General features: G+C 39.1%; 1 protein-coding gene across 1 annotated transcript in view; it reads right to left on the bottom strand.

The window, feature by feature from the left end:
* LOC101855228 overlaps nucleotides 1-25,341 on the bottom strand; it is a 32,932-nt gene that overhangs the window by 5,209 nt on the left and 2,382 nt on the right. Inside the window, exons 2-17 of the mRNA XM_005090522.3 lie at nucleotides 19,706-19,774; nucleotides 18,921-18,962; nucleotides 16,872-18,082; nucleotides 15,414-15,495; nucleotides 14,602-15,042; nucleotides 13,330-13,468; nucleotides 12,623-12,695; nucleotides 11,337-11,648; nucleotides 10,844-10,949; nucleotides 9,568-9,651; nucleotides 9,127-9,202; nucleotides 7,520-7,723; nucleotides 5,757-5,953; nucleotides 4,667-5,502; nucleotides 3,129-3,467; nucleotides 1,127-1,250 (exon numbers count right to left, since the gene is read on the bottom strand). Coding sequence (XP_005090579.1) covers nucleotides 1,127-1,250; nucleotides 3,129-3,467; nucleotides 4,667-5,502; nucleotides 5,757-5,953; nucleotides 7,520-7,723; nucleotides 9,127-9,202; nucleotides 9,568-9,651; nucleotides 10,844-10,949; nucleotides 11,337-11,648; nucleotides 12,623-12,695; nucleotides 13,330-13,468; nucleotides 14,602-15,042; nucleotides 15,414-15,495; nucleotides 16,872-18,082; nucleotides 18,921-18,962; nucleotides 19,706-19,774 — 4,335 coding nt within the window. The remainder of the gene's footprint in view (nucleotides 1-1,126; nucleotides 1,251-3,128; nucleotides 3,468-4,666; nucleotides 5,503-5,756; nucleotides 5,954-7,519; nucleotides 7,724-9,126; nucleotides 9,203-9,567; nucleotides 9,652-10,843; nucleotides 10,950-11,336; nucleotides 11,649-12,622; nucleotides 12,696-13,329; nucleotides 13,469-14,601; nucleotides 15,043-15,413; nucleotides 15,496-16,871; nucleotides 18,083-18,920; nucleotides 18,963-19,705; nucleotides 19,775-25,341) is intronic.

Genomic DNA, 25,341 nt, shown 5'->3' with positions numbered 1-25,341 from the left:
GGACATCCAGCGCTTTTCTACTTTGAACTCTTTCTACCACCCATTGGTCCACAAGACATGACCACATCAGAAAACCAATCCAAGAATAAGAAAGAAACATCACATAATTTTTCTACGAGAGCATCTCTTGTGACTTCGACATGAAGTTTAAGTAATGACCTATATCACCGGTGCTCTGATGGAACCTCACGAACTCGAATTTTAGTGTAAATCATTTTTTGGCCAAAAAAAATTCCTGATAGCTAGATACATGTGTATAAATATTAAATTCAGATTCAAACTACAAAAGCGGGAAAGTGCAATTAAAATTCTACTTGAACCTCACTATCCCCCATAGCGACATAAGTGATCCGTCAAACCTCTCTGACACAATATAGCATGGTTTCATCAAAGCACCAATCGATCTTCACAGGTAAGTGAACCACACTATCTTCCTCCACATGGTTAGAAAGTGAAGACGAAAGCAGACGACAGAACATGGTTTGGAGAGCAGGAAAGGAGGGGAAAGGAGAAAATTTTGGAGAAGAAAATTGTCCATCGCATTCCAGTTTAGAACCCGAGACCTATTGAACGAGAGGCAAACACCGTAACCCCTAGACCACGAGAGCCTCCACCAAATATGATTGCTTTCACTCAGTGCTTACAAAAGTAAAAGCACTGCTTACTTTTGGACAATTTTTAATGTTTTATGTACACATCCAAGCAAAACAACATCAGAAATAGATCCCTCATACAATTTTCCTTCAGAATTTATCAAAATAAATTTTCTGATATTTTATCACCAGACCAGGGTATCTTTCTGTCTTTTCCACAGATTGCTTTGACCAACTCAATTCTTTTCTTCAACACCAAGATGTCAATCCTTTCTAGAACAGATCCCTCTGGGTCCTAATTCCAAAATTCCAAAACTCTTAGACTTCTCAAAAAAGAAAAAGACGAGCTATTTCAAAGAATTCAGAGACAGGAGCAATCTTAGTCTCCCTCTCTAAACAAAGCATGGATTTCAGGTTTGGCAAAGCAAACCATTTCATAGACAGGAGCAATTATATTCCCACAACAAAACACTGATTTCTATTGCGTGAGGACAAACCACATAAAAGAATTCAGAGTCAGAAGGAGCCCTCACCTGCTTGGCCTGCAGCGAGTAGAAGACATCCTTGGCGGTAGAGAAGGCTGTTGACGCCGCTTTGGAGACTCCTGAAGCCACATTCTGGATAATGACGCTCGCTGGTCCCGCTGGTTCTGGGGCGCTGGAGAGAGGAAAAGTTTTATTTTTAGTAAGTGTTTTACGGCACTTGCAAAACATATAAGGTTACATAAGCGCCGAAGATTAGAGGTTTACAAGGGAGTAACAAATACAAAAAAGAAGGTGGGGAGATAAAAGACGACAGATGTTTGATAGGAAAAAAGAAGCAAACCACACCAGAGCACCCGCCAACTACCCACGAAGAAAGTTTGAGGCAAACACAAGCATGTTGCCAAAACAGAAGGGTTGTTAGAAAAAAAAAAAGTGACATTTTGTAACTAAGCTCAGTCCCTCTGCTCATGATGCAAAGTTGTGAGAGAAAAGGTGACGACCGAGAGGTGTAATACACCAACAGCTTTTGTCAGACATTCAATGTTTTCTTGCCATTGCACTACAAGACTTGCTCTCCCCAAACATTCAATTTTTTTTTTACTAAGCTGTACTGCTTTGTTGACCCTTCAAGGATGTAGCAAACACGTATTCTGATAAGCAGCAGACCAGTGGCAATGTTGCAGCACACTTCAAACCATCATACACAAATCAGAAACATGAACTTGCATATTTCAGGGTATACAGATTGTTGCCCGCCCCTTTGTTTTCAAAGGAAAAAAATAGAACTGCAAATTCTTTATGAATAACAAAACCATGCTAATATTCTCAGGTGCCCCAAAACAGAGCGTCTTCAAAAATCACCCTAACGATCACAATGGACGTCTTTGTTATCATGTTGCCAGCATATGTGTCAGTGAGAGGGGAACACACATGCACATTGGGATTGACGTAACAAGACAGAAAAATTGGGTGCAAGAGATAAGTACACTCGTGTGAAAGTCTTCGTGTGGAGTTGAGATATAAAACAAAGGGAAACAAAAGAGCAGAGCAAAAGTAAGGAAGGTGAGACCTTACAAAGATGAAGCACACGTCTTAATTAGACTGATCAGTATGAAGTCTTGAAATACTCCAGCAAGAATTTTTGGAAAACAGGGACCCGGGGCCAAAAAATACTCCTGGCCCAAAGAGTTAACCTATCAACTAAACTGAATATACGAGTTTGCACAAAACCAAATAAAGTAATCCATATGAAATTCCAATGAGAATTTAAAAAATTTTCCTTGAGCGCACTCTACAATATGCACACAAATAATGAAAAATGTAGTCCTGAGCAAGATTTTAAACTTTCATGCAAGCAATCAGAATCCGCTAAGAGCAGTTCAAAATAGGCAGTTTTTATGCCCACATGCTGTCAAAAGTAGTACTATTCCTTTAACTCACTCAAACCCAGGCCTACACTTCCGGTTGTCAACTCTTCCTACAGATTTTTACCACTTTTTGAAAAATTGAAAAAAATACTAAATTTTAAAATATCCTACCCAAATTTGGGACACATTTTATTAAAAGCTTTACTTGTGTGTATTGAACATTTCAAGACAAAATATGTCATGGTTTTTATGCAATACTCCGAGGAAAGAGGTCTATATTCAGAGTCAAAAAGTAAACAAAAATCAAAGAAAGGAAGTACGTTCAAATTTCGCACCCCATCACATGGTTCATGAATATAGCTTTTTTTGCTCTAAATTTGAGCTTGCACTTCTCGTAGGGTCATAGTCTGTCTTGACTGAAAAATGGTTACTCTTCCAATTAGACTACAATCTGCTTCACACAAAAGTAGTGTTTTTGGTCACGAGAGCGAAATTTTCCATACCGGTACTGTCGACGTTAGGGTTGGAGCATTGCCCGTGCATATCAATATTATCGGCGTTAGGGCCGGGTGAGTTAATGATTCATCCCCTAACTACACTCTTTTTTTAAAAAGGGCAAATAGGGAAGAAACCACATTTTACATCAAAATGATTTTAAAAATCCCAAGGACCCAGTGACTTACGTCTGGCAATCAACATCCCGCACAGTCGTCACAGAGGTCACTGAACTCGAATCGGTCTTCTCCGACTGTCCACTGCTTGAAGCCACTGACGTCTGCCGTGAAACGCTGCCGCTGACAGCAGCTGGGTTCTGCTCCTCCAATTCAGCATCATCTGACAAAGAGCTACCTGCAATCTGCTGTCGGATCCTCTCCTCCAACATTCTGGTGGTGTCTATGTACTTCTGGCGGTCAAGCTCCCGGAGGCGACGCTCAATGTCGGCCACGGCCTCGTGGTCACCGGCGTCCAATGCGGCAAATTTCTGAACCTCGAGCTCCAACATCTGATTCAGGTGGTGATTCCTGCGAAACAAAAAGACAAAGCAGCAATGAGAATGTCTTATAACACTTTGTCCCCAGCAACAACAACAAAAAAAAGAAATGACAACACTGAAGAATATCGAAAATAATTTTGTCAGACAGCCCAATCCCATTCCTATCTGATAGGCACCAGTGGCTAGTTGTCCAAACAATACAAGTAATATTTTCTAGGATAATGTTTCTGCACAGCAGCAGAAAATATAACAAAGACATAAAATTAATAATTTTAATAAAATAACATAAACGATAACAATAATCATTAAAAAAATAATAACAGTAATAATAATAAGAGTAACAATCCTGTCTTCTCATACAGAGCTTCAACCCAACAAATCTTGGTACTTCACATTTTCTAAACAAAACGAATAATTGCAAAGTACAGCACATTGCACACAAATAGCCATACATATATTAGTGCAAGCACGCATCCATTGTTCTGTCAAAGGTATTCAATATAATCACACAAGACTGATCTACAAAACTGAAAATATTTATTCTAATTGTAGTTCTGAAACAAAAGGCATCTGCAAGAAATCTACAATAATCAAATTTTTGCACAGGAAGTTACAAAAGAAACTAAGGAAGTGCCTAAACATGATAAAAGGGAAAAAAAGAACCAAGTTACATAATAAGTCTCTCTCTCTCTCTTAACTTATACCGGAGAAGTAGAATGGTACAGACTGCCTATGGACCTCATAATGCTCTTCAACAATAAGAAGCACAATAAAAGCAGACCTAAAAATATACTACAACACATCAGTATCTGTGCAAAAAAGGTTGGTCTCTTCCCCTCGTACACAAAGGAATCCTATGTGGGGTAGACACATCTCCATCTTTCTGCAGGAATGTATCCCAAACAACCCACGCTGGCCTGACAGGCAGATTCAAAGACGCCTGTCTGATACATGATCTACAACTTGTTGATAGAGGAAAAGTTTGGTTTTAGTAAGTTTTTCGGCACTTGCAACACAATTAGGTTATATTAGTGCCGACGATTAGAGGTGTTACACGACAGTAACATACAGAGAAAAAAGAGAAGAAATAATGATGATAGATGTTTGATAGGAAAGAAGGAGTAGAGCACACCAGAACATCCCTCCAACCCACCCACATAGAGAAAAAAACGAACACACATATACACGAACCCATATATGACAACAAACATTCACTGCACCACTCACCTGCAGACAGCTGGATTCCCCTTGACCCTCTTCAGGACATAACTCTTCTGCTCCTCCGGGCCCAGCGCTCTGAACGCATTCTTTGCCATTGGCTCCTTCTCTTCCTGCTTCTGCACCTGTGCCTTCTCACTTCCAGCCTTGACCTGTTCGGCCCCGGCCCCGGCCACGACTCCGTTTTCCTCCAGCTGCTTGTTCACCAGGGACGCCTGCATGGCCTTCACCTCCAGAATCTCCTTGTAGTCCTCCTCTCTCAACATTTGCATCCTCTTCCTCTGGAGCAGCTTCCTTTCCCTCAGCCTCTCTCTCTCCCTTGTCTTCAATTTCTTCGACCTGTCCTCTTCTAACCTTTCCTCAATCACCTCCCGCTTCTCCTGCCCCATTTGTTTCTCCTCCTCTGTCTGTTTCTCCTTGTCCAGTTCAGTCCGCAGCATTTGTTGGTACAGCTTCTTCTCTTCTTCCGTAAGGCTATGAACCAGCTCAGCAAAGCGCATGTCAGAACTATACTCCGGACTCTCAAATGCCTCCTGTATCAGTTTCATCCGAATTTCATCATTTTCCTCATCAGTGTCTTCCTCCTCCTCAATGTCTTCCACCTCCTCGTTGTTGTTCTGCTCCTCATTGTTATTCTCATCCTCTCCCCTGGAAACGACCTCCACCAATTCCTCCCCCACTCCCTGCTGCTGTTGCTCCTCGGCATTGCCTGGAGTCTTCGCCTCATCTGTCGTGTCAACCACCTCCGCAGAGTCCTCGCAGACCTTCTCTTTCTCCTCTTCCACACTAGGGACACTTGTCCCAGCCTCTTTCTCAGCAGCCATCATCAGCTCCTCTGCTTCATCCTGTAACGTGGGAAAAGAAAAAGGACAAATGTACTTCCTATACTTGCGAAAGATATTTCAGAGAAAAACTACCACATCATGAAACCTATATTCAAATCAGTTAACATTAGAGCTAAAACTAAAACTTGTCCAATTGTCCTGTCATTCCCTTTGCTATATCGCATTTCAATTGACCACTAACATGGCATCATCAAAAATTTCTTACACTTTGCTTTTACACACAATTTTCAACAATGTGGCGACTCATAAATTACCTTCACTATCTCTTCATAATCTTCATGCGCAGGCGGAGTCAGGATGCAAAATTCTTCACTGTCATCAGAATGGAAGTACTCATAGGAACTCCCACTGACAAAAGAGTGAGCATCATCGTCGTCATCATCCCAATGGCCGGCAGAACTCGCTACTTGTCCCTTCATGGAATCCACGTCGTTATCAACCTTGGGCTCATCTAGAAAGGAGGAATAACAGAAAAACAAACCATTAGTGAATATGGAAAGTTTGTTTTTTGATTTAGTAAGAGTGTTACAGCACTTGCAAACACAATTAGGAAATGCTGAGGATTAAAGGTGTTAAAAGAGAGCAACAAACACAAAAAAGGAGGAGAGATAGGGACAGTAGATGATTAATAAGGAAGAAGGAGCAAACCACAACAATCACCCACAATAAGGTAAGCAGAACCCCATTGTAACAACAGATTAAAATCAGTACAACCAAATCACTCAAAGATAATAAATACGTGAAGATTATGCTCACGTTGACATAACTTAGATAATTTAAACAGGCTGTTTTGATCCTGTCTTCGAGGGACAACCCAAGCTGAGAAAGATACAGCAAACTGGCAGAAAGATAGACACTTGATAATATAACTTTCCCTAGAGTTTTACGGCACTTGCAACACAAATAGGTCATATAAAAGCCAAAGATTGGAGATGGTAATATGCAAATAAAAGGATGAGGAAAAAGAGAGAGACAAGGACAAAGAACTGCACACACACTACTTCTACATCATGTACATCTACAATATCAGCCACTCAAAAGATTATTTTAAAAATCTTGAAGCAACCAAATCTGTCAAAGACAATTCTTATGGTTTTATAATTTCCTAACCTTTCAGGATTGCAACTAAGAAAAAAAAACGTTAGTTTTAGTAAGAGTTTTACGGCACTTGCAACACAATAAAGTCATATAAGTGCCAAAAAATAGACGTTACAGGACAGTATCGTACTAAAAAAATAGGAGGAGAGATAAGGACGACAGGTGTTTGATAGGAAAGAGGGAGCAAACCACACCAGAGCACCCACCAACAACCAACGAAAAGTGATATCAACATCAACTTCATAACAGAAGAAACAAAGCAGTGCCTGTGTTGAAATAAAGAGCCCGACACATTTTATCTTAGCAAATCTGAAATTTCCACACAGCTATTTCTTAGGTAGAAACAGTAACCCTAAAAAAACAATGGACATGAATTGGTCACCTGCTCTTAAGGCCAACAGCCACCATCAAAAGGCAAACTCAAAGCTAGTATCCGCAACGAAAAAGAAAGAGAGACCAACTAAAGAACACATTGCGGCAAGAGATGGAATGGGAAACAAAGGGGTTGTGGCGTATTGTCATAGTGTTGCCATGTATAGTCTAACTCTTCTTTTTTTTTCTTTTTTTCTTCTCATTTCTAAGATAAACGTGAACGTCTGATTTGTTGATTCATAATATACTTTATCAGAAAAAATGGAAATGTCTACAAAGGATAACTGCCCGCCACTTTAAAAAAATTTGAATACCAAATAATCCACTATGAAGAGGGGAATTAAAAAATAGTTACATTCCATAATAATGGCTCAAGTCTGACTTACAACATAATGGCAGCACCGCGACGATATTTGAGGACAGATGGAGAAATTGAACCTGAAGCCATGCATGGAGAGCTCTTGTCAGCTGCCTATGCCCCGGGTGGGGCCACATGCCTATGTAAGCATTTCCTAGAAAGTTATAGTAAACAACGGTATCCACAAACCTGTCAAGTTAGGCAGCAGTGGCAGTTTTTGCTCCACCTCCTCAGACTCGGTCTCCTCCTGACCGTTGCCCTCTGAAGGAAGGGAGACCACATTGACAACAAGTTCAGAGCGGGCAGGAGTTTCAGAAATAATGACGGGCAGGGGTGGTGATAGACGAACAATGCTGCTTCCAGAAGAGTCACTCGCTAACCGTTTCCTCTGGACTGTAAAACAAATGAAAAGGTAATAACAATATATAAAGGTGATGACAAAACGAGAAGGTAATGCACGGGTCTCAACTCAGAATTTTTAAAAAGGGGGAACTTTCCGGGTGATCGCGACAGCAGCCCATTTATGCAAGACACCCATTATTATTTTACTTTTGAACCCTAAAATGCTGAAAGAAAAACCATCAATTTATCAAAGCAAGATTACTTCAAACCAATTTGAGGGTTGGGAAGATAATTTCAAGTAAGATTCACATACCAAATATTTACAATCTTGATTATGTACAGAAAGTGGTGGCACACTGGGATCTTTTGCGACTTATTCATATTTTCCCTTCATCATATTCGTCTGCATATATATAAACTATATAAAAATGCATCTTGTCTTGAGCCTGAGAAGAGGCCTAGACCAGAATATCGACTGTCATGAACCAGTCTGGTGTCATGACTTATATCATATATAATAAATGTGAAAGACAAAAGTTATTGCTCAAACTAAGAATAGAGTTATAACTTGAACAGCTCAAGTAGACCTATTCAGTGTGAGGGGTGTAAGAACTGTGGGAGGGCAAGATGCAGTGAAACTGAAAATGTGCGAATCCTGAACAGAAAGCTAAAATATAGAGATATAATTTACTGTCACCCATCCAATGAAACGAGAACACTTAGGCCCCTAAGTTCAGAACACGCTTACAAGTTGTGATGGATCATGATTCCACACAAGTGTATACACCAACGCGCACTTTACTTTGTAGAGAGTTGTGGTAGTAATCAAAATTCTAAATATTAAAAATATGCTTCCAATTTCAGTTTTTTGTCCTCTGGTGTTGCATCCAGCCCTCCCCTCTCCCCGAGTGTATCTTTTTAAAAAATCAAAAATCTCCCCCATTTATAAATAAGAATGCAACTGAGTGGCTAGTACTGCCTCACACAGAAGGTATTTACAAAGGGCAAGAGCATTTAACATAAGGGTGTGAGCATCTCAAGTTTCAGATGGAAATAAAATATCAAACTGTCAACATTCCGGTCTTCACAAATATAGCCTTGTTAACAATGGGAGATCACAACTGCAAAATAATCTATCCAGAAAGAAATGAAAAGCAAAACTGTATACAAACTCAAATTTGACTCCAAGTAACATGCTGCTTCTCACAGGTAATGTGTTCCCTCAATAAAACCAACAAAAATACAGTTTAGACCTACTTCAACAGTACATTCGTTTGGTCAAAACGAAAAGATAACTTGGGGACTCCTGTGTTGTTGTTTTTCTCACCCCTGATACTAGAATTTAGAACCTACTCTCTTGGGACAAGAAAGAACAAAACGAGATCTTGTGCATAAAAACCCAACTAAAAGCACTTTCTCTACACATTTAAAAACAAAAGAGTTTTCTCACTTACTGGGGCAAAAATCAGGATCATCCCCATCTACAGCCTCAGTGGACAGCGTTCTGCGGCGAGTACAATCATTGATCATCTGAAAGCCAATAGAAAAGAGGAATGCAAAAAGACATTTTAAAAAACCGCCAAACAAAAACCCAAAAAACTTTGCCAGTAAGGGGTTTTTTTGTTAGTTCTTTCTTCATGACAATCCCCTTTTCCGTTAAATTATGACATCATACTTTCTATTTAAATATCTGGCAAAAAAATAGAGCGAGAGCTCATCGGTTCACAACCTCGTATCTTTTAACAGCTAACTACTACAACACATGCAAGTGAGACACCAGTATCAATACGGGTGGGGGTGGGGGGAGAAGCAGTGAACAGCAGCCCACTTAACAACTAGCCCATATATAGGAATAACACAGGGTCAGGACATCCGGTTGTGGCAGTATGACATACCCCTTCTACTGCCTCTATCATGCCTGTCTTCTCTCTCTCTTGCCACACATCAAACACTTCTTGCCCATCTGCAGGTGAAGAAATCTGAAAAATAAAAACAAACAAAAAATTGAAAAGAAGATAAACAAAACTGCTCTTCAGGATAACAAGATAGTTTTTTTTTCAACTCTGTGCCAATTAGATAAAGATAATGCACAAACAGTTAATTTTTAGTTAACATCTTTGACATCTGAACAACATGTGAGGCAGCGTGGTGAAATCAGATGATCGTCAAAATAATTAAAAGAAGTAAACCAGCATTTTTCTGGTCGTTGGGCAATTTTTAATTTTTTTTAGTTTTTGGGCTTCTATGTCCAGTGAAAATCTCATTTCTCTAAGGATTGTACTAAAAAAAATCATTGATCAAAAGAACAAAAAATGTAAATTTCCCGTTTCCAATGACACCCAAGCTTAGAAGTCCCCAAACTTCGGCCACCATTTTCTTGCTTAATTTACCTCTGTCATAAGGCAATTCCCACCTACTCCAATAACAAATATAGCGATTTCTATTCAAAATACATCAGTATTTTTTTCGCCAAAAGCAAGGCAAATGAACAGGCTTTAAGAATATATCAATATTTCCAAATGCCCAAAAATTGACAAACGTCCAATTCCACAGTGTCATGGCAAAAATAGTCAACTTGAGTGTGAAAAATAAAACTATTGTGCAGATTATAAATCTACCACAATGAAGAGCAGAAACATTCATATATATGGATATTATTTGACCACAACAATTTGAAATAGTTCATACCCAGACTCAAACTCAACTGACATCTTGGATCAAATGGTGAGGTAAAATAAAAATTACAGAATGCAAAATCTTGCTGCTGGTTAAAACTTTATCCCAACAAACTGGACACTCTACCAACAGGTAAAATTGTCTTATTCAAAGTTTGGGTTTAGTAAGAGTTTTACGGCACTCGCAACACAATAACGTCATATAAGTGCCGAAGATTAGAGGTGTTACAAGAGTGTAACAAACATAAAATAAAAGGAAGAGCGATAAGGATGATAGATGTTTGATAGGAAAGAAGGAGCAAACCGCTCCAGAGCACCCGCCAACCATCCATATTCAAAGTTCAAAAACAGCTTCCTTTGAAAACCTTAACTACAGCAGATACAGTTAAAAGTCCCGCAAGGGTACAACATACTGAGATTTTACAACTAAAAAAAAGGAACTGCCTTGAAGGAACATATCAAATGTATTACAATATCATTATAAGCCTAAACTCACATTGAGAGGAAAACTTTCATAGGGTGTGGCCCACTGGGCGGGCCTCTCTCTCTGCTTCTCCTCTAGATCAGGGCTCAGAGTCTCCAAAGCTTTCACTACATCGTCTCTGCAAGTGGGTATCAAGAAAAACATTATTTCAGTATAATTTCTAGGAATGTGTGTATGTACAACAAATATTGAAAGTTTCAAAAAAGAGAATATAAAATGGTCATTGGAAGCCAAAAAAGGACCCCCCCCAGCAAGACAGACAGACAGACACTACAGTGGTAAGGAAACAAATAAACAAATACTTGAAAAAGATAAGGGTGGATCCTATCAGTACTTTAAAGTATACAGAATTTTTTTAGAGCATTATGCGCTACTAATAAAAGTTAACATTTGAAAAAAAATGGCAATTTGTAATTCTATTAAAACAATAAGACCATTACACAAATTCAAACACTAAAATGAAAACTTCTTGCTCTTGTATAGCACTGAATGGCTCAACACTCACAGATTTTTCTTGGCAATGCTGTTGCCTTTTTCCTCTGCAGCCAACCTCTTCCTTTCTTTCTTTTCTCTCTTCCTCTCTTCCTTTTCTTTCTTCCTTTCATCTTTGGCTTTCATCTTCTCCTCTTTCTCCTTCCGTTTCTCTTCCCAATCCCTCTCTGCCTCATAGATGTTCTCCCTTAGAAGAGGCAGCCTCTCTTTGCCAACACAGCCTGCTTTGCGAGCAGGTTTCCGCAACTTCAAGAACACATGGGTTGGGTCATGAACAAACTCGCTGTTTTCACACTTTTCACAAAGGTCAAAGTCAGCACAGTTCCTGGGGAAAAAAGAAACGTTTTTTGCCAATCACAAAATGAACTTGATCCCTACACTCTTTTCTGTATTGTGCAATTTGTATGAGAGATAGTTAGACCTACAGCTAATGCCGACCTGCAATAAGAGGGGCGGAGGGATGGTGTCGGTTGTCAAAGCCGTAACTATTTCCATGTTATGCACTGATATACCATTGACTTTCTGTACATCATATGACCATATGCTGATAAATTAGGACACATAAGAAGCGAAAAGTTCTCAAACCCAATTCATATTGCAAGGACTCCCAACTTAGGACCGCCTGTCCTACAACACGTAGGTTTCGGAATATCATACTGTACACAAAAGGTCTCCCAGGAAATACTGAATGAATGCTTCCTACTTTAGACTAGAGCTATCTCAGCTCAACAATCACATGCCCACAACAAAACAATTCCACAACAAGACCATTAGGAAAAGGTTCCTCTGTGCCACTGTGAGTTCCAGTGGTGCATACTCAAGGTGACCACGACAATATACTCTCAAACAAGTTTACTCCCATTTTAAAAAAGATTTTTAGGAAACTGGCCAGCAATTTAAATCTCAGAAAAGTTGTCACATAATCCTAAAGGCTTGCCATTTCATACTTCAAATAACTGTGATTTTCATACCGCTAAAAATTTAAAAATAAGTTACAAAACAGGGTGGTCTTTCCCTCTAATCAAAAACAACATCCCCCCACCCCCCAAAAAAAAAACCACAACAATAAAACATACCAGCAAGGAACTAGATTCCTCAGTGAAATATGGGAACTGAATTCTCCATTTTTTCTTAAAATGATAGGTAGACAAATTAAAAAAGCTAGGCACATCATTAAAAACTTAGAAAAACATTAAAGCAGACACTAAAACTCAACAAAAACAATTTAAGACCTGTTATAGCTAAAATGTGATTTCCGTGCAAATGTTGGCAGCTATGGCATGTGTGACACAAACTTACCCGCACTTGTACCTCACACCGACAATCTCCAGGTCACAATGGTCGCAGGTGATTCCCTTATGAAGGATGGAGCCTGGAAGAAGGAAAAGTACCCAACACTGTTTTGGTAACATGCAGGAGAAAAACCATTTCACTGCACTATGATTAAGTGGTGAAGCTGCCTGCTTAACAAAACTGCCCCCCCTCCCCCCCAAAAAAATGTATATTAAAAGTCAAGGCCATTTCATGCCCCCCATCAATACAAATTATAAATTATTTAGAAGGCCGGCTTACATTGTGCTTACAGGCTGAGAGGGGTACAACATCCCAGCAGAAAAACCAAGATACTTGATATAAATGCCCACACCTGGAAATCAAACCCCGATCTCCTGCATGCCACGGCAAAATGCCTTATCATTAAACCACAGGCGCTGTGGCGTTCTTCACAAACAAGAAGAGTAATATCAGGTAGCCATAACCCATTTAGTAGGAAACTGTACGACATTTCCTGACAGGGAGGAGACAACATAATGTGAACATACAAGATTTAAAAATAGTTTCAGTAATAACAAAATGCGACCCAGAATTTGTCACAACTTCAAAGTCAGTGTTAATTTCATATGTAGTCTCGGATAGCAGTTAACCTCATGTGTAACCTCAGAGAGTACACAGTTTGTGCTTTGCCTTATCCCCTTTCACAAAACTGTATTGCTTTCATTTTTCCTTACCTGTCTCACCCTTCACATTGCAGAAACGAAACTCAATATCATGGCTCTCCGAGCGAGAGCGAGAAAAACTTTTCTTCAGGAGCTTGTCTGTATGCTTTGTGACATCCTTAACAATGCTTGAGTGCAGGTCTTTCTTCACCTGTGAACATAAGAACATAATTAATCACCCCATGCATTGTCATAATGCCATAAAACTATCATAGCAAACAGAAGTAGGAAAAGAATTTGAAACAAACTGGCCGTAACCGTAAATTACAATTCACAATGCAATTTCTATTTCATCTGGCTACATTTTAATTAAAACAGATATTGAAGCAAGGTCCCATAAAAAAGGACATCTCACTGAACATCGTTGTCATCAATTTTTCACTGTCCTATTGTTAATTCATTTTGGGAGTTTTTTTGTTATTGTTTATTTTCAACTGGGGGAACGTGCAAACAACACCAAATTTGACTCTCTGAAAACCCAGAAATATGACCTCATTTTCATAACTTCCAAAGAGATAAAGTAAGAGTTTTTTCTTTGCTGCAATAAACCACAACTTCAAATATATAATGTGTGGAATCGCAGTGAAAGAAGCGCTTGTCAAACTAATTCAATTGAAGAAACTAAAATTTTGCCACTCAATAGATAACTTTAAAATCTAACTTTTATTTTTATTTTTCTTCGTCACACATCTTTAATGTTCACAGAAAAACATTTCTGTATGGATTTTACTGAAAAATGTTGATAAAAGGCACAAAAGAAGTAAGTTTGCAGTTTCCAAGGAAACTCAAGCTTTGGAAGTCACCATACTTTGGCGTCCATTTCATACTGGCACCTCCTTCAATTGCAAACATCTCAATTTTGTTTCACAATGGACGAGCATTTTTTTTTCACCAAAAGCAAGGTAATTGAACAAGCTCTTTAGCTCTTAAGATTATACCAGTAACTCCATATGCCAAAAATTGACGAGAACCCGATTCCATCATGTCATTACACATACATCCTCGACAAAACTCTTTTTATATGTAACAAAGAGAACATCAGGCAGGCTGTATCAGCATAAAAAAAACAACCCCAGACCAATGCAATTCAAGTGGCCTTGCAGCTGTATCTTTATCAGTCAAACACAATTATCAGCTGTTCCTATCTCTAGCACTGCGCACTATATCCTGCTTACTATCAGCTATAAAAGCAATGAGATGTGAACCCAATATATCTACAGCAGAAAAACCACTGACTCATATATACACATAATTATGGTGCACTGACATTGGCCAGAAATTTACCTTTTTCATATGTTTCAGGAAATCTTCATACTGCAAGGCCATTGTTTCTTTCTTGGAACAATCAAGCATCACAGCTGTCTCTCCAGACTCCTCATCTTTCAGTGGTTCTTTCTCTCCATCTTTCCACTTTTTCTCCTGCTTCTCTGGTACTTTCCGCTTCGTTAAAGATTCCTCAGCTTTCTTTTTGCTCTTCTTCTCCACAACTTTTGGCCTGGCTCCAACACCGAAAGACTCTGCCCTCTGTACTTCAGTTGACTCCTCCTTTTTCACTTCTGCTAGAGGCCTCTTTTGAAGCACTTTAACTTTCTTAGCAGGTAACTGTTTTGGCTTGCTGGCCCTTTTGGCCAACTCTTTCAAAGTGACAGCTCCTTCTTTTGAAGCTCTGGTCTCACCAGCCACAGGGGCAACAGCGCACGAGTCCGCCTGTGTATTAGCTTTGATCTAGAGTGACAGAAAAAAAAGCAAACACAAAGATGATTAAGGATATCTTTACAATGCATACTCCTTGGGAAAGATCTATATCAACATGATAGTATGTAACAAAAATAAATGCACCAACACACAACATTGATCAAGGAGAAAATGCGGTAATATGTATAACCTCTGCATACAGCAACATTTTTACAGTTTTACTAATAATGTTAAAACAGCTAAGGTTTTGTTTTTAAAAAGGTATCAAAATAGCTCAAAATGTTTAATACATGTTTCAAATATGGGTATTCACAAACTATTTATTCCAGTGATGGGTAAGAAAAAAATGTTGGTACTCATAAGATTTGCCACATAATAAACAAAACAGTTTCAAAACTTACCTCGCCATCCATAGAGGCAGCAACTGACCCTCCTCTGGCTAGAATTTCACCTGTTTCTTCAGATGCTGAAGTCGAAGAGGCTCTGTAAAGCATGAATGCAAAAAAAAATTTTTTTTTAAATTCAAAACATGTTTTCACTTGAAAAACTTGACATAAACATAAAATTAATTGTCAAAGTAGGCAAAAAACAATTATAAAACAACACAAGCAGGTCAGTGGGTATTCCACTCTGCAACAAGATCCTAAAAATGATGAGAACTTCACATGGCAAGAACTATGAAGTGAATAATTCTTTTACAACATTCAATGGGTTATAATATTCAACAGGAACAGACAGTGCCAAGTTCCCACTCAGGTCCTCTTAACCCATTGCACCCGAGCCACGAGTATATTCGTAGCAGCCACGCGCTTCTGTCCACCGAGCTACGAGAATGGTCGTAGCAAAATACCAGTCCACAAAATAGAGTCCCAACCAATTATCCACGTTTCTATTGAAAATAATACGTCGCTTGTAGGGTGTAAAAACTTTTGCCAGTTTGTTTTGATCCAGTTTTTCGCCAAAAGTGAGTTCGTTTTGTTGTTTTGTCACTGCAAATCATGGCGAGACAGCGAGCACTGAAATCCTCATGCACGAGAAACAGCTACAAAAAATACAGTGCCACAGCTATTTTTGTGTTTGTCAAAATACATGAACCACCATGTTTTTAGTTTTGATTTTAGCATAAGCTACAAAGAAAGTGAAAGTAGACGTGAAAGTAGACGTGAATCTAGAAAAACAAGGCAATTGGACTGATTTTAGTGTCTTTAAAACTTCGAAGAAAAGCTAGATCTAGACCATAGATTTACTATAAGTTTCTTGGGGTAAATCAAGTGCCAATGAGTCGCAGTCAGACTTACAATATATTGTTTTCTCTGCTCTTTCCTTCATCTTTCTTTCTAATAATATTCAAAGAACATTTTAAGTAAAATCTAAACGTAAGTTAATATTGATAGCTTAAATAGTTTGGGTTCAATATGTGTCGAAGGTTAGTGTGTCGAGTTCATTCAGACCGTTTTTTTCCCCCAACTCACGGCAAGCCAAGTGGACACAAGTGCACTGCTCGCGGCAACGCAGGGTGAATTGGGTTTTAATTAAACACCATCGGGACCGGCCCCACACCAGCTGATCCTATTCCCACATCCCTTGTAAATACTCGTTTCGAGTAACTTTTAATCAACTCAAACTGGCTTCAACTTTGGTGAATTCGAAAAGGAAAGAACTCTTCTGTGCTTGAACAAGCATCAGAAAACATGGATAATTTTGAATAAACATGGACTGGCTTGAATGAGGGGTATCGCCATCACGTAAATACATGTCGGTGGTTTGCGCAGTTCGCGTGTAAGTACGTTGGTGGTCCTGAAGGTGTTAACTAAAGAGCAAGAACACTGAATAAATCTGCAAATTTCAACAAATCTTACCCGCCACTTGCAGCAATCTCTTCCTCTTTGTTAGATGCTGCTCCATGGTACGATTCTGACTCGGATGGCATTTCAATAGCAACTGCATTAGCGCCCGACTGGGCTCCCTCCATCAAAGGCAAATTTCTGGGCATGGGTACTGGGGCGCCATTCTCCACTTTCTTGGGTAATTTAGCCTTGGGAACCACAGCGGAGCAATAGAGGGCTTTGGTAGCAGCCACCTTAGTGACAGCCGATTTGTCCGCCGAAGCACTGCGTCTTGGCTGAGCAAAACTGGACATAGTAGGAGGAGCCTGGGTGAAGGAGGGGTTGCTTGAGGGGCTGCTACTGCTCGGGTCCACAGACGAGGACCGAGGGAACTTGCCATTACTGCCAGGACTTCCTCGAGGTGTATCTATCGGGGTGGGTGTGAGGATCTCCACACTCTGGCCCCTCTTGAAGTTCATGCTAGCCTGTGCTGAGGTCGGGATAGGAGAGGCTCCCTCCACATCAAATGGGTCTTGGTTGGGGATGTTGTTTTGTCCCAGACACGGTTTGTGTGGGCTGGGATCACTGCACAGTGGCTCCACATCTGGCAAGGCGGCAGTACTGCCGTCTCGCTGACTTTGGTGATGGGCCTCAGCGATGCGCTTGAGAAACCGGATTTTCTCCTCGGGGCTCAGGTTAGCCGCCTGGTCCCACAAGTTCAGGCTTGACTGCTGAGGAGGAGGTGGAGCAGACGGTACTTGACCACGACAGGTCAATGTTTCTTCAGGGGTGCTGGGCACAGACGCTTCTGTCAAGGGTTCTGACGGCACTTCTGTTGGGACCAACGCTTCAACCATGGGCATCGCTGGGGTGATCCTATAAGCAGGAATTGTTGCCGATACTGGAACCAAAGGAGCTGCTGGCAAAAGAGGAGTTGCTGGCAAGCAGTTTTGTGAGCTGTGGGTCGGGTAGACCAGAGGTGCCTGTTCAGCGGGGTAGGGGTATCGCAACATGGGTGCAACATCACCTCCTGGGTCTGTGGTTGGTACGTATGTCACAAACTGGGATTCACTTTGCAAATTAATTCCCAGATCTCCCCCAGGACGATGTTCGACCATACTGTTTTGGGATGATCGGTCAGACATGGGCCCAGCGTCTATACATTCATCTTGCAAATCTATCAGTCTCCCACTGTCTACTCGACGCACCTGCAGCTGCAGGATCTCCCCAGACCTGCTTGTGAACTGTTGGAAAATCAAAAAGGAAAGGCAAAATATAAAAATGTACCCTTGGGTCATTAAGATTTCTGCGGTTATAAGAATTTCATAGTTTATTTCCTTTTTTTTTTTTTAGAATATTCTCAATGTTCTCTAAACAAACTTTCGTAACATCATGATTTCCTGCTTTTCAGTTGTCAATTCACCATCCACAAGTAAAGGCCAATACTTAACACTCAGGAAAATTACAAAAAAAGGAACTTTGGTACCATTCTGGTGCGACTTTTTTCAGTACCCAATATGGTTCACTTTGCTGACAGCATCTATAATAATGAAATTCTTTCTAAAGCATAATATCCGCAATATGACATGACTGACTGTAGTAAATCAACAAATAGTTTAAATTAGAAGTCAAAGGAAATAAAATGTACATTTCATGAAAAAGCAAGTTGCAAAACTTTCAGTTGTAGCCCCACAACTATAAAAGGCAATTATAATAATTGCAACATCTTAAAAAATGAAGGAAGTAAAACTTATTTTACCACCAGCCTCCTGAATTTTATATCTAAACCTGGGACAGGCATAAAAGATAATTTGTTATATAAGAGAAAATTCATAACTTCAGTTGCATAATAATCTATAAACTTTAAGATTTAAGAAAAAGGCTACAGTAATCTAGTGACAAGTGTAGTGTAGGTGGGTTTTTTAAACCATTCTGTAAAATAACAAAACTTCAATTGGAAAATCTGACTTAAGTGTTCAACTTTAATATTTATTCTATCAAATATCTTTCTGTAATTTCCCCAAATTATGAGATATTTGATAGATAAATAAAAGTCCTCAGAAAACATCCTTAAAAGTGTACCTTAAGAGCTTCTTGTAGCTCTGCATCACTTCCAAGCTCAACCTGGAATCCAAAGAAAGGATTATTGATCAAATTACAAGTACATTTTTTTCAGGCCTTTTGGCTAATGAAAAATGGTAAGGAGCACCACTGTACGAATCTCTAACCATGAGAAAACAGAAGATTTAAAAGCATAAATTAAAAGAAATGATACTTTATTACTTTAAAATTCACATTATCATGGTCTCCATGGATGTAACATGACAATAATTCGTTTAAGTTAGTTTTACTTTGACCCTTGACATTAACAGTCAGTTCCTATTGAAAAATGACGGGTAAAAATTAAAAACATCCGTACACATCTTATAAGAAATTTAAATTTTCACAAAATTGTTCTTTTCCTCGTATGAGTTTTACAGCACTTGCAACACAATAAGGTCATATATAAGTGCTGAAGAATGGATGTGTTACAAGAGAGTAACATACACAAAAAAGAACGGGGAGCCATCACAAAATTTTAAATACCATTGACTTGGCAATACTAAAATTATTGGAAAAACAACTTGCAGCACACAAAATCTCTTTTGCATAGATTAAAGAGTTAGGTACAAAGAGAAAAAAGGAAAAAACAACAACCCAAACAATCATCACCAGAAACTCTGAACAGCTAATCTACTGTTCTGCGTAAGACAGTTCTGTCATATGTCACTTTTAAAAATGGCGAATGACGGGAGTTTTACATGAGCAGTTGAAATAAACTTCTAATAAAATTGAAAGCAATGGAAGTCTAAAACAGCTTGCTTTACCCAGTCTCCTTCATCATCCATGTACTTTACTCTGACAGCTTCTGGAGGCTGAGTATATAGACTCTTCAGCTGTAAAAGAACAAAGTAACGACATAAGAAATGAACATGTACATTGTATGAAGCCAAATTTTATTTTCAACAGCAGAAAGTGTCACATCAAAGTCTTACAGCCTCATATAAAGCACAGCAGAAGGCAAACGTCCCTTCATGATCACTGTTCAGTCACAGTCACAAAGCTGTAATTCTATAATTGGTCACTTTTAAGGACAAGCGGGCTAACCCAGATTTCCAGGGTTTCCAGAAATCTTTACCTGCACCAAAAGTGGATATAGCCCTACCTATAGGAGAAGTTTGGTTCATTGAATTGGTGTGTATTTTTGGTTATAGAGAAAACTCTCCTTATCCTTTAAAGAAACTGAACAAGGGCCAAAAACTTTACCTTTGATTTTCTCAAAACAATATTTTTCAGGATAGCCCCCTTGTGCTTAAAAGCGACCAATTATGCCTCTATGAAGCAATGCCAATCGGGCTTCTGCGAGTAGCGAAATTTTTATCCCCGTTTGCGGGTGAATTTTTGGACCGGGTCGGAACGTAAGTGACTAACTTTCTCAAACTTGGTCTGCTCTATTTTTGGACCAATGTGAATGAATTTTAGCAACCAATCAAAAATAGGGCAAACTAATGATACTGGGACTTTGAAGTTTGTACACATAAATTAACCTATACTTTTGGTGTCGGAAACACTTTCATATCGGGAATACCGAAAACTATAAGGAGCTTGATTTTCAACGTCGAGAATGTAAGAGATCTATTTTTCCTCTAGAGTGTCCTCAACTTTGAACGTTCTGTGTCAAGTAGTTGTTTAGACCCTATCATAAAAGTACCACTACCCCCCTGTCCAAAGCGGCTTCACACAGAGACCGGCCATTTTCCCCTCACTCCCTCGGCAAATGTATGTGACCTAAAATCCCTGCATGACTATTTCGAGCCAGTTCATTGATCACTTGAAATAGGGCATTGGCGGATGGGCGCATCCGGTTGTTTCTCTCTATTCGCCTGTAACATCGCAAAGGGAGTATTCCGAGGAGAGTTTATCTTGCCTAAGAGTGTTTACGTTAATGGGGAAAAAAGGTTCTTTAAATGTACGGCATGCTAGATAGAATTAAATTATAATGGTTGGCATGGTCTAAAGTTTGGTTGGAATTTTACAGCACTCGCAACTGCAAAAAGTATTAGTGTAAGGGACACAATTAAGTTGTTTTCATGTTATTTCATAGCTTGGTTTCACATTGCAAGTCGAAATGGTTGAAGTATCTAAAAATATAGGCCTCCACCTACATACATTAAAAATTCATTTTGTAAAGCTTTTTAAAATTATCTCCCCATAAGGGGGCAAGTCCACTGGCATTTTCGTCAGTTGCAGGCCAGGCTCACATGCAAATATGAGCTCGTTTTCACCAGTCACTGACTTTCTTTGCCTGACTACGTGGTTTTCTTGCTTGCACATTTTTTAGTCAGTCGAGCAGGTGATTAAGTAAGCCTCGATTCGACTCATTTTGGAAGGAAATTTGCATCTTTGTAAGTATATTTTTGCTTCCTCATTGCACTTTACATTATCCATAAAGTAGTATTATATTATTATGTTGTACAGTAGTAGATTTGTGTTGAAAAACAGCAAAATAATGGAATTAAAACACTTGACCTAGATTATTTTGTGCTCGAGAACTAAAAATAGGTTAGACCTAGCCTTCGCACAATACCTAGATCACCCCACTCGAATGAGCTAAAATGTATACCAGTGATAGAACGTTAAAAAAAAAACGAAGTGATGATTTCTCCGAACCCTCGGGAAAATAAACTTGACCTCTATTTCTCCAAACAGTTTCCGTTTTCGAGATTTTTTGGTTATTAGCGAAAGTTCGGCGTCATCTTTCATTCTGTCATTCTCTGCGAGGACTGGGAAAAAGCATTTTTTTGCATCGAATTCAATTTCTAGAGCTAGAGATTGTTAGATGTCTGAATATTCAGATACTTCAATTGTGGTTGGGGAAATGTTTCCGGACTATACTTCATTTGAAAATGCGTTCCAAAGGTAATGCTAGAAAACATGACTGCTCGACTTAAGCAATGATCTATTTTGCATTTAGTCACCCCTAAAGCACAAACTAAATCACACAAAAATCCCCCCCACGGAGCGCGCGCAGGCCACTCCATTCGAAAATAGCCAAAAAATCTCGAGAGCGGAATCCGTACAAAGAAATAGAGTTAAAGTTTATTTTCCCCGAGCTCTGAGAAATAGAGCCGGCCAAAAAAAGAGGCAGTCTTGTCTACACCTATACACACTATTCACTATACTTATGTCTCTATAGATCTACACACTAGAATAGAAACAATGCTGAAATTGTAAATAAATAAATAAACCGCCTGTGCCGGTGTTGTCTGTTGTTCTCGCAATCATAATACACTGGGCTAAAAATATGTTTAGCTGATTTGACGCAGTGGACGTAGATCATCTTGAATCGGTTCTACACCATGCAAAAACGTTGTACACAAGCCTGGCCTGGAAGTAATCTTATTTTGGTGGACACGTAGACTAAAGATGGCCCCTGCCTTGCCTTTAAATGAAATTTTTAAAATTCTGTAGACTAAGGATCAATGATAAAGTTAGAGAACAGATCTTTAGAATAGTACATCACAACACTTCCTTCGAGTCTCTCTTCCAAGATCTGGACATTCTATTTGAATGATTGTAGTGTCAATTGTCACCGAGTGACGCGGTGACAATTCAAGCCAGCGTCAATTGCCACAGAGTAAATTGGAGCTGTTCTGAGTTGGTGAGTAGATCTAGCCTATGTGTGCTCGGTGTTCTGCGATCATGAACTTCCGCTTACGCATGCCTCTCTGTCCCTCTGTGCGTGTGTGTGGGGGGTTGTCTCTCTCTCTCTCCCTAACCGCTGTCCCCCTGATTTATGTTCCCAATAAAGCTTAAATTTCTGCTTGAGTTTGTGGCCTACTTCAAGAATCGGTTCTACACCGAAGCGTTGGCTAGCCTACGTCTCATTCAAAACAGTCCAAGTTGAAGTTGGTCCAGTAGCTCTAGATCTAGATGTTCGTCCACTAAAATTCACTTAGACATAAGGAGCTCAAAAGGATAGCCGGGAAACAAGACTTCCATATTACTGTACACAAAATCTTTCAAATGAAATTTAATTTATATCATGCAAAATTATATTACCTGATAAAAATAAGTTTATAGATAGTTCTGAATACCATTGTGCAGGTAACAAGAAGAATTTGAGTGCAAAACATTCGGAAATTGACCTATGAGCCATTGCCAAAACGTGGGGAAAAACACACACATCTCACATTAGTGTGCATAAAATGTGATGCATTAGTATTTATTCCTCCAAAACTTATACACATGTCAAATATAGGATGTAGAACCTGCATTAGCAGTTTCAGACCCCATGTCAGCTTTACAATCTTGAGTTTGTAAATTTTGTGCAAAAAAATGTTCCGTTTTTTAGTGATTCCTGGAGTATCATTTTAAGCACACCAACGCAAACTTCCAAGAATGTCCAAAACTTAGTATTTTTGGGTGGTTTTTTTTTTACGTGTGCTTTGATCCTATGCTATTTGTCATCGAGAAAGGTTAACTTGCTCAAGAAATCGGTTTATTTGTTTGCAAATAAACGAACAATTCGGATCACTTGTGCGTCAGTTGTGTCGTCACGGACTAGGTGTTACAGAAAACACCATTATTTTTCAGTAGAATCACCACAGCTGGTTAAATCTTTTTGCTTTTCGTCGTTTATTCAATACTTCAAAAGCCGCAATGCGCGAAAGGAACATCGGGTTCCTAGATCTATGATTTCAGTCGGCTGTTTAACATTCGCCGTGAATGTCGTCACCTTGCGACGAGCCGGAAGTCCGAATTTCGCCCACTTTTGTTTTGAACGGGTCATCAACAGTGCCCGGATATAATTGTTTTCTTGAGTGACTTCCCCTTACCCGCTTCCCTAGAACAATGGAAGCAACGGGGGAAACAGAAAAACGAAAGTAGTCATTGCCTTCAGCGTCCGGTGACGCACAAAAATCTTTCGTTGAATGTGACGTACTGGACTGTTTTCTGTGTTTTTAGGCTACTCTGTTGAATATTTTAGTGAAATTGCGGTGTTTACACTGGATTCCTGGAACAAGAGTGTGATGTGTGAACATAAACTTCGAGAGACGGATCATTTCTGTGGTTATAGATTTAGCTTTTGTGCTTAGTGATGACATTTGGGGTGTCGTCATGCAGGTTGTACAAGACTGACTTACGTACTAGAAATTACATCGTCCTAAGAGCAAACATTTTTTAAGTCATGTGTGCTCTCTTTACTCAAACAAATAAACAAACATGTCCTTGTTTATCTGTCTAACTCAAAAATACACATTTGTTCTTTGTTGGTATGATATGCCTTTTTCCAATACATTGTGTCATCATTGTTATGTACAAGTAATATTTGTCATCATTGCTAATATCAATAAGTTTTCAACATATATTTCATACATGCAAGATTCATTTAGAAGCGAAATATGCCTTTATTGATCTGTGTATCTCTTAGTGCAAACTTGTTCTTTGTAGGTATGATTATACCTTTTCCCAGTATGTTTTGTCATCACTGTTATGTACGAGTACTGTTTGTCATAATTAGCAACATACTTGTGATCGTCCACTGTCTTTGATAGAACCTGATATCTGTTTCAAAGCAAAAGAAACCTCTCCTGTTTGTTTTTTTTTATTCTTAAAGTGTGCATTTCTCTCTGGAGGCATGACTTTGTCTTTTCCTGTACATTGTGTCATCACTGTTAGTTATGTACAAGTCATGTTTGTCATCACTGTTATGTACAAGTCAGCTCCATTGATTTTGTGCTTTTGCCTCATATTAGTTTAAAAATTGTTTTACACATGTGTTTTTCTGGTACTGAGGCTTTGATAACTGTATTTGTACAGCCTTTAACTATTGTAATGTGTTGTCAATGACAATGTCCAATGTGTATCCTTTCTTGATATAAACAATGATGACATGTTCTGTGCACTGCGCCATTGTTACAAAGCTTGTCATTCATATTACCATTATGAATGGAGTTCATAGTGTACGAAGTCTTTGTTTACTAAACAAATTGAATTTAAAGTAAATTTGCCTTGCTGCTTATCTGTTTTTGTCATCACTGTTACATACAAGAAATACAGTAACTTAGTTGCCAAACCAATAGACCCATATCTCCAAACCCTACATCTCCTTGCTCTGATACTCTAGGAATATGAGCACTAAATGTCAATCTGTGACTGACAGCAAAGAGAGTCCAATTGTTAAGAAAAAATTGTTTGCACCACTGAGTCTCACGTTTTGGCAATTGCTCCTATACTAAGTTCCTTTCGAATCCAAGAATGTGTGTAACTACTCGTTATGACTTATCAACTTATGAGAGGGGGTTAGATCTATAACTTATTCATGTATTCGTAACACATTACGAATAGAAAGCTAAAGATGTTGTTTGTTTTCAGACTAAAAACCGCTTCACTCAGTGGAAATTGACACGAGCCCTTGTTTGTGTGTGTGTGTGTGTGTGTGTGTGTGTGTGTGTGTGTC

The sequence above is a fragment of the Aplysia californica genome, unplaced genomic scaffold, assembly GCF_000002075.1.
Source record: "Aplysia californica isolate F4 #8 unplaced genomic scaffold, AplCal3.0 scaffold00018, whole genome shotgun sequence".
Taxonomy (NCBI): domain Eukaryota; kingdom Metazoa; phylum Mollusca; class Gastropoda; order Aplysiida; family Aplysiidae; genus Aplysia; species Aplysia californica.
The sequence above is the reverse complement of the archived record's forward strand: the minus strand, read 5'-3'. Positions and strand labels throughout refer to the sequence as shown.